The sequence below is a fragment of the Labeo rohita genome, chromosome 3 (assembly GCF_022985175.1).
Source record: "Labeo rohita strain BAU-BD-2019 chromosome 3, IGBB_LRoh.1.0, whole genome shotgun sequence".
In the NCBI taxonomy this organism is placed as follows: domain Eukaryota; kingdom Metazoa; phylum Chordata; class Actinopteri; order Cypriniformes; family Cyprinidae; genus Labeo; species Labeo rohita.
In genome coordinates, this window is record NC_066871.1 from 9595030 (window position 1) to 9605249 (window position 10220).

At 35.0% G+C, this 10220-nt stretch overlaps 1 protein-coding gene across 1 annotated transcript; it reads left to right on the forward strand.

Annotated features, from left to right (window-relative positions):
• The first annotated feature begins 1742 nt into the window (after positions 1-1742).
• On the forward strand, positions 1743-5609 carry pla2g10 (phospholipase A2 group X). Its single transcript, XM_051106393.1, has 4 exons — positions 1743-2232; positions 4121-4289; positions 4808-4914; positions 5332-5609. Exons 1-4 carry the CDS (start codon positions 2196-2198, stop codon positions 5478-5480), a joined length of 462 nt encoding a protein of 153 aa, XP_050962350.1. The 5' UTR covers positions 1743-2195; the 3' UTR covers positions 5481-5609.
• The last annotated feature ends 4611 nt before the right edge of the window (positions 5610-10220 follow it).

Genomic DNA, 10220 nt, shown 5'->3' on the forward strand with positions numbered 1-10220 from the left:
ACTAATGAATCCTTAAGTCTGAAATCAGCATGATCAACTTTTTGCCTTTTGCAAAGAAAAACTGGATTCAAAATACAATAAATCTCATAAATCACACTTGAAATATAGTTAAAATTATAACTGTTGTTGATTTACCTCTGAAAACTATTTGATAAAATAGAATATATATATATATATATATATTTAGAGGACACATATTCCAAAACTTTCTGAAAATACAATATGAGAATTAACAGCACAATTACTAGAAATGTGTACCTTGGATATTATACAATTAGCATACATACAAAATATGTGGAAAAAGACACATTTTCCCCAAAAAGTTGAATGGCCCATATATATTTTCTCTACAGTATAGGAACATGTATTTACTTAAGTAACTGTGTAAATCTGTAATTACAATAAGCATATTCTTTCCAAAGTTCTTCATTTTAACATGGGGTTAAACAATAGTAAATTAATGCGTCTTATCTGACGTCAAACAACAGTAAATAACATTACTTTACTATGACCAGTAAAGTAGTGCAAAAAAATACAAAGTCCAAAAAATAAAAAATAAAAATTCAAAATAAAAATACAAGTAAAACACCTGTAAAAAAAATAAAAATTCTTAAAAATTCTAGTTATGTCTTACCTCCCAAAACCCCTCACAATCTTATTCATTTCAAAACTGTGCACAAAATCTATTGTACAAAATGTAATGAAACTCTCATCAAATCCTAATTGCAGTCTGTGTAATAATAATTCAAAAGGTACTTTTTTTGCACATGTTTTGGGACTGTTTAGTAATATCCAATTTCTGGAAACATGTAGTTCAAGTGCTAAGTATATCACAAAGTTGCAGTTTGATCTTGATTCTTGTCTTATATTGTTAAATGATGATTCTTCTTACAAGTTTACATTAGTTAATGTCTGGCTTCACTGCTGCTAAAAAAACAATTCTACGGCAATGGTTTACACCTGACATGGATCTTAGAAGACTCTGGCTGCTTTCTTTTCATCATATTGTTTGTTTAGAACATAGCACTGCAAGAATTAATGGGGCTAAAATACAATCTGTCACCTACTGGAGTAATACAGCCCAAGCTTTAAAAGAATTGTTTTAAACTGAAAATCCATTATTCTGTATGATAATTTGCCGCTGTATGTTCCTTTTAAGTTACTCTTAAGTATTAATCACCACACTTGTGGTGTGGTTTGTGGTTTTTTCTTCCTTGGTACTCACACTTTCACTCAAGGTCTGCAGCGTTATTATTTCAAATAAAAAAACAATCATAAAAAAAAAAAAAAAAAATCTAGTTATTAAAAAAATTAAACTGAAAAATTCTACTTATTCTACTTTTTAAACTAACTTCCACCTTGAAAAATAAAATGGATTTTGAATTTGTCTTAACAAAGATGCTATTAAAACAAATTGAGTCAAAACTCTCAATACGTAAAAATAAACAATGAAGATTAATACGTAAAAAAAGAAGAAAAACAAGAAAAGAAGCCCAGATGATTAGGTGCCTTTAAATAGCACTTATTTGTCTACTTTCCAAATAAATAAATGCACAAGACAGAACATTAATTTTAATTAAGATAAACATTTTTGGGGGGATTTAATATTATTTTTGAGAATTATGAGGAACGGAACACTAGCATAATTTATTTAGAAAACACTGATTTTGCAACGGCCTCGATTGACCAACCAGAATCAAATATTCCAGATAGCGTCGTAATACTAATCAAGTATACGAAGTGCGAAATACTACATCGGATGGTACAGTGCAGATTTTCCAAATTGTTCCAGCTGTCCAGACAGCGGCGTGGCCCTAAAGTCTAAATTAGTTCATGAATAGTTCATTTACAGATGCGGGAGAGAGCAAATAGCGTCGTGCTGGCGTGTTCGATCATGACCTCCCAGTTGGCAGCGTATCCAGCTCAAACTGTTTGTATGGAAAAGCCAACCAGCCATCACAGGGCGGATCCGAAAAGAACACCCAACCACTCATCAGAGGGGGTACACATTATCTGACATCCCAGACTTTAACTTTTAACGTAATTTTAACCCAGCAGCCGGCAGGAGTGAGAGAGCTCGAGGATTACAGTAGGAGTGATGTCCTGAGATTACTCAGTGTCTAAATAAAGCCCAGCACTGAGGAAGTCTGTTTATCCGAGACTGAGCAGAGACTGGACTATTACCTGTGAACACAATGACTGCGCTGTATCACACATTCCTGCTATTTACAGGTGAGGCTGCTCACATCTCATTTAGCTATTCACTCTCACACTGCTTTCTTACAGATGGTATCACATCTAAATTTACTGTTGAATAAATATAAGATTAGGTTGATACTGAACACTTGTAGTGTGTGTGTGTGTGTACCTACTTAACCATATTTTGGGGACAAATTTGTACCCAAAAGTGTGCAAAACCTGACAAAATCTCCAAAAACCTTCCTTTGGGGATGTCCTCTTTTGTAAAACTGTTAATAAAATAAAGATTTTTTGAAATTGTATAAATGCATAAAGTTTTCTGTCACAGGTAGATTTAGGTTAGAAAATGTATAATTATCTGTGTATAGAAACAATAGAAATGTGGCCCTGGACCACAAAACCAGTCATAAGGGTCCATTTTTTGAAAATTGAGCTTTATACATCATTTGAAAGCTGAATAAGCTTTCCATTGATGTATGGTTTGTTAGGATAGGACAATATTTGGCTGAGATACAACTATTTGAATTTATAAAATCTGAGGGTGCAAAAAAAAGTTGTCCAAATGTAGCTCTTACTAATGCATATTACTAATCAAAAATTAAGTTTTTTAAGGAATTTTACAAAATATCTTCATGGAACATGATCTTTACTTAATATCCTAATGATTTTTGGCATAAAAGAAAAATCAATTATTTTTACCCATACAATGTATTTTTGGCTATTGCTACAAATATACCCCAGCGACTTAAGACTGGTTTTTTGGTCCAGGGTCACAAATATGTAATGTCCCCATTTAGGTAGCTAAACTTGTGTGTGAATAGTATATCATTAGTATATCATTTTGTTTATTAAAAACAAAAATAAGTAATGCATTCTTTGAGTAATGCATTTAGTATTTTCAAAATGCATGCATTTACTGAGTAGCTTTTAACAATTAATTTTAATGTTTTAAAAACTTTTTGATAATACAGTCAAAATGGCAACACTATGAAAACGTTTATTTTAAAGTTTAAACCTAGGCTTGCTTTATTTATTTATTTTTTATGAGAGTAGAGTGGACAAAATTAGGCTGAAAATTGCTTTTTAAAAAATTTCACTCAGAAATCGCTAGTAAATTTCACAAATAATTGCAAATATATTTAAAGTAATACAGTAATACAGTAAATTAAATACAATGTTTTAAAGTAGAAAGACAAAAATAGTATTTTCTTGTAAAACTTACTCCGATAATCTTAAAAATGAGTTTTTACACAATGAAAATTTTAGAAACTGAATTTTTACAGTGTAGGTAAAAAAATCAGTGTTAATTAAATTACCAGAGTGATTCATGCAAATCATAAAAAATATACTTATGACTAAGAGCGAAACACTAGTCATTTAGACCCTTTAGAAATCCCACACAACTGGAATCTAACACTTCATCAGTGGAATCTGACACTGCATTGGTGAAAAATGGCCCTATTCTTTCTTTGGGACACTTGGGACAATAGATTTCAAGCTGTTCCGTGAGACTTACAGACAGTTACAATAACTTATCTGTGATATGGTATCATAACAGCAGAGCATTATAAGTGAGAATGTGGCAAAATATTTTAAAAGCATACACGGTAATGTTAAATATAAATGAATAAATATTAATGTAAAGGTAAATAGTAAATAGGTTATATTATAATGAAAAGTAGTGGTGTCAAACGATTAATCGCAATTAATCGCATCGAAAATAAAAGTTTTTGTTTACATAATATGTGTACTGTGTATATTTATTATTCATATATATAAACACACATGCACATATATATTTACACAGTACACACACGCATATTATGTAAAAAACAACAAAAAACATTTATTTTGGATGCGATTAATCACGATTAATACTAATGAAAAGCCGTAACATAATTCACCATTTTACTCTTTTTAGTCAGTATGGCTTCCCTGCAGCCGCAGAGGTCTTCACGGAGCAAAAGGGGTTTGCTGGAACTAGCTGGCGTGATCAAGTGCAGCACGGGACGATCGGCTTTAACTTATGCGATGTATGGATGCTACTGTGGTCTCGGGGGTCAAGGGTGGCCCAGAGACAGAGCGGACTGGTGAGACACCACATTACCTATAAATATCTGTGTAATGGAAGCAACAAATATTATTTTTACAGTGGTTTTGCATTTTCTTCTTAAGTTTCCTCCATGCATCTTGGTCAAAGTGTGCCCGTTTCTGTGGCATTCCCTCAGACATCCGGAAGAAGGCTTACTCCCAGCTCTCCCACACACAAAATTACAATTTCCCTTAACCTCAGTTTAGGATGCAGAAACCAATATCGCCGTTCCCAGTGAAAGAGCTCTTCGGTAGTAGACAGCGGGAGGAAAATGTATAAACAAACCTGCTGATATTATTACTCCGCATTCCACAGAGGGATTGCTCAATCTAATCTTACAGAGTCAGCAGTTTATCTGGCTGACATTCTCAGCAGCCCTCCACCTATGAAATCACATAGTATACTTGAATTATACGTTACATAATGAGCAAACAATTCAAAACCAGACAGAACTGGGCTAGGTCCTCTGTGGCATTTCATTACAGATTATCTCAAAGATCATTCGTTCTTCTTTAGGTGTTGCCACAAACATGACTGCTGTTATGGGGATGCAGAATTCGCAGGTTGTCAGACGAAAACGGACAGGTATCATTGGACGTGCGAAGACGAGGAGGCTGACTGTGGTATGATGTGTTATATTTACATTCTTTAGAATAACTTTTTACATTACAATAGCCTGGGAATCAAAATAAGAAACTGAAAAAGTCAGTGAAGCTTAATAGGGGAAAGTGAACTTGTGGAAAAAGTATGACTGTGAATGTTTTGTTTGGTCTTTTCCTTCAGCTTCAGGAAGTAGTAGTAATACAGGGTGTGTATTATAACAGATGGGAGACTTCTGGCCTAAGAGGCAGTGTTTTTAACCAAACCACAAGATATTTTAAGATCTTGCTCCTGCAGTAAACACCGTAACGTGCTATAGGAAACACTCGAAGAGGCATGAAGTGATGGTTTTAATGCATGGATAAAATATGGTTTCCTTCACTCTATATGCAAACTACTCATTTTACGCCGCCAACAATTTGCATTTGTCTTCAACGCAGACTTGCTTAATGACAGATGTGCGAAAATCCTCTGCCGATGTGACAGGGAAGCAGCCAGATGCCTCCGAAAGGCGCCGTACAACCAAAAATATGCTCTGTGGCCAGATTTCCTCTGTGGATGTGTTCATCCTACCTGCAACATTTACTAATGCCAGTCTAACATTTGGTAAACACATCTTTTTGAGATTATATTGTATGTTTGATGCTTATTATAGACTTTATATTGTTCAAATGGTTTTCATTTTCTACATATATGTATTTTGTATTTTATAGTTAACTTTCCAAATTGAATTGATTAAAATACATGCAAAATAATCACAGTTTTGCTCATTTTTTAGATAAGACTAAATTCTGTCGTGACATCAGAGCAGTTTCTGAACAGCACTCCTCCACTTTGGTCTGTAGGGGAGAGGGGGGCTAGTTTTGTTTAGACAAATGTGTCACAAATAATAGTTAGAGTACTGTTGGGACCTCTGCATGCAGACACATTACACAAATACACAAAATAGCTGCAAGAAATGCTGGATTCCCACTTCCTGAGGAACACTTTGCTTTTGATGTTCTGATTGTATGGACAATTTGGTTTACGCCCTTACAGACAGAGAAGCAGTTTATTGCGTCTGGGGCACAGTCAACTTAATTGAATCTGATATTCACACCATCTAATGAATGCAGCTGACATAATCTTTCAATAGGTCTTTCCATTTAATGGCTTTCTTTCAAAATCCACTCATTAAACAGCAAAAAATTGGAAACGGTAGCATTAAATAAATAAATAAAAATAGTTTATGGCAAAAGAAATTGTACTAAGTTTATTATAACATATCAAAATGTTATTAAACATCAAACAATAGCCCTGGTAAGACTGACTGACTGACTGATTGATTGATTAAGTAATAAATGACAAAAAAGGCAGGTAGACAAATGGCAGACTGATTTACAGCAGCAACAGATGCGTATGTATAGCGATGCACTGTAATTAAAACAGTAATATATTTACAACAGGAATTCCATTTAACTGTAGGGGGCGCCAAAGACGCAAAAAAAAATCTAGATACAGCATATTAAAAAGTGCCCTAGTAAAACAAAACAAAACAAAAAACTATGCCATAATTTATTTAAATTACATTTATTTTATACTAAGTATACTTTTAATTAATTTACAGACTATTGACATATTTACTGACACAGTTTAGTATACCAAAAGTACAACAGGAGCGTGTGTTAGGCTGGAGCCATGGGGACATGGAGCAAAAATGACACCAAGCAGGACAAAAATGTCCCCGCACGTCTGTTGCTAACAAAGTGAAAGAGAATTAAAAGTGTTGACTGCGGCATTGCACCGTACTCCTTTTTAGACGCTTTTACAGTGTTGCCTATTGTAACCAATCAAATCAGATTCTGATTAACTTGAATGAAATGGCCAATCAGAGGCGTTCAGATGAGTCATCACTGAAACGCCGGTTTTGTTGAGTAGGCGCTTGCTGACACAGTTCTGCCTTTTTATATGTTCTCTCATCATAAACAACAAAACGCAGATGAACGTACTATGTAAGTAAGAAATTCATATCACAGTGTAGTCAGCTTCAGTGATTATAATGATAGTTTTGATTTTTTTGAGCGCTTATACGCGCGATAGATCTAAGTGCTCTTCACTAATTCAGCTAACGTAAAGTAATTCAGCTAGTTCTTCAGCTAACGTAAAATTTATTTGCTATTTAAATAACCGTGGAAATTAAATCTTTATAATTACCAACTTACACTTTTGGTATTAAATTGTGATCATGTTAAATACAAATTCAGTCCTATTAAAAATATTTCAGCCTACACTGTAAAAAATAAAAAATTATCAATTTTTCTTTTATGCCAAAAATCATTAGGATATTAAGTAATCCATGAAGTAATGTTCCATGAAGATATTTAGTAAATGTCCCACCGCGAATATATCAAAACTTAATTTTTGAATACTTAATATACATTGCTACGAACTTAATTTGGACAACTTTAAAGGCGATTTTCTCAGTATTTTGATTTTTTTGCACCATCAGATTCCAGATTTTAAAATAGTTGTATCTCAGCCAAACATTGTCCTATCCTAACAAAGCATACATCAATGGAAAGCTTATTTATTCATAGGATAATGTATGAATCTCAATTTTGAGAAATTTACACTTATGACTGGTTTTGTGGTCCAGGGTCACACATAACGTCCACACAGTTTATGCCTAGAAGAATTTCTATGTAACATTAATTCAACATACACACAGAACATGATGAATGGATCCTTCTGGAGCTTTGAATATGACCATAGCTGGTCTGGTGTGCAATTTCCTTTACCTAAAATGAATGTGTTAATATCCAGAGAATGATGGGAATTCTGAAGCTGGCAACGATTGTGTTGTCTTTTCTAGGCCAAAGAGGAAATCTAGCTCCCACCCACCTCGCGTCCTTAAAAGTCTCCTCATAAATGGAGTGCGTCCTTTCTCAAGGTCTAATGCTTATCCTCGCTCTCATTCCCTGCATTACACAGAAATGACATCAGCTTCATTAATAGAGCTTGTTGTCTTTTATACGAATGTATGAGCTGAATGAAACTAGACATAGGTCTGCCGGTCACAAGAAATCTACCACTAGGTGGCATCATACCATCAGTTTTTATGTACACACGAACCACAGACAACAATAGGATTTTGATCGTTTTCACTTTATTGTTTGAGAGTTGTCAACGTTATTATGCAATACACAACATAATATAATCAATATTTTAATTCTATATTTTATAAACGCAGTCAAGCCCAGACAACGACTAGCCTGAAGTCGTTCGTGCATAGCCTTAATGCTAATAGGGAATATTTCCTATTTTCTATATGCAGTTTTGGTCTAACCAATATTCACGACCTTACAGTCCGGTGTACAAAACTATTAATGAACAAAGAATACACGGTGTTTGCATATAGCTATTCCACTGTCTATATAATAAACTCAATTAGTTCACTCATGTGTAGATGAGGTAATTTAATAATACTGCTATGGTAAATCATTCTAATCTGCCTTTTGTTTGCTGTGGTGCTTGTTAAAGGATTTGAAAACGGACATAACTGGCCTTTGTATCCCAAGTTCATTCCTTACATGGGACTCTCATGTGAAGCTCCTCACGGTCTGTTGCCAGGCAGGGTGAAGCTATCTGAAACAGGAGAAGATCTGCCCAACAGCTAAAGCCAAGGCCTGAGATCTGAATATCGAGGCCACAAACACTCACTCAATTGTGTCCTGCCATCAGCGGTTAATGAGCGACAAAGTTATGGAAGTCATATGCTTCTGCAGTCACATGGAAGGGGGGGGAAGAAGAGGGCTCTTAATTTCACGTCTGCATGTCTGCTTGTTTACGTCCTCCGAGAGCATCTTGAGATTGTAGACAATGCTCTTACTTGTTTGACTTATTAACTTCTGGCGCATGGGGTTTTCTTTATCTATCTCCATGAAGTACATCTGGTTGCTGGAAGCTGAAAAACAAAACTGTAACTTCAATCCTTCTGCATTTTCGGTCTAGGATAAACACAAAATAACCATAAAAAGCAATCGGTCTTAATATGCTTAATCTTAGACAGCATGATACCTTCAGTCAATCAATCCAAGTCTTTCACAGTCCAAAACAATCTGCAAGCATTTGAACAGTATTGAATGAAGTCATTTCCCCTCAGGTTCACACCGAATAACCATTATAGACATAATGTTGCACTAATGATTGGCGCTGAATTTATTTTAAAATGACTTACAATATTCTAATGTGTTTTTGAGGGCCTCTGTACAACTTCCCAGAACGACACAAGGGAAAAGCAACATGCAAACATGATCATGAACTCGAGTACAATTGTGCAATTGTCCCGAACACCTGGACTCAGTTGAGTGTAAAGTGGAAAACTAGGAAGAAATATCACAATCGGCACCTTTAAACACCTTTAACAAGTAGCTGTTGGGAGAAGGGAACAGGAAGGTCTCCAGTGGCTTCTTCCGAACATTTAAAGGAATCTAGTGATCACAATAAACAAAGGTTTTGTTAGTCGCAATGTCTTCGAACAGACAATAAATGGAACTTTTAGAAACATCCATGCAATATACATAACACGAGTGGTTAAGACAGTTAATAAAACGTTGTAACATTACTACAGTTGTACCAGGGGTGTAATTGCTTCTCTTCAGAAAGTGCTGTATAATTTTGTTCCCATGTGTAATCCAGCCTAGATGATCACCTTCATAATAGCAAGCCATATAATTACTCTTAAGGTGTAATGACCTGCACTCGAACAGCTCTACAAGTTGTAAGAGCGGGTTTATTTGGAGCTTGGCATTAGCTAGTCATCCCAAAAAAAAAAAAAAAAAAAAGAAGCATTCCTCATGTCTTTCCAGAAAAGGGCTTTAAACTCTGCATTTGGCTGGGTAGAAAGCATTATGATCACACGATAAGGCTGACCATGGCTTAATTGGTGTAACACGATAGCATATTGCTATGGCTTTCACACCCTGAGAGATGGATCTAATTGAAGTCTCTGGAGATCACAGCTAGCATATGGAGCTCCTCTCACTGTCTCCTACCTGGCAACTGGCACAAGCCTATTTATTTATTTATTTTTTATTTTTTTAATTCAAGTAACAGTGCTTCGAGTGTAGATGGTGTTGTATCAGCTGACCTGTAGTCTCATGATATTAGCTACCATTTCTGGTTTTCTGTAACTATTTTTCAGTAAAGTCACCATTTCAAGTATGATTGTATTTTTCATGGGTTTTTCCATCTATTTTGTTCAAACTGCAAAACTGTTTGGATGGTCTACGTGAATGAACATTTGTTTTGGTGAGCTACTGATCCAACATGCTACTGCCAGTTTATAGAC

What these genes read in the sequence shown, in the direction of transcription:
- pla2g10 (XM_051106393.1), top strand. Translation starts at nt 2,196, where the DNA reads ATGACTGCGCTGTATCACACATTCCTGCTATTTACAG. An exon ending in CCCAGAGACAGAGCGGACTG is followed by an intron (nt 4,290 to 4,807) that starts GTGAGACACCAC and finishes GTTCTTCTTTAG; the next exon opens with GTGTTGCCACAAACATGACT. An exon ending in AGACGAGGAGGCTGACTGTG is followed by an intron (nt 4,915 to 5,331) that starts GTATGATGTGTT and finishes TCTTCAACGCAG; the next exon opens with ACTTGCTTAATGACAGATGT.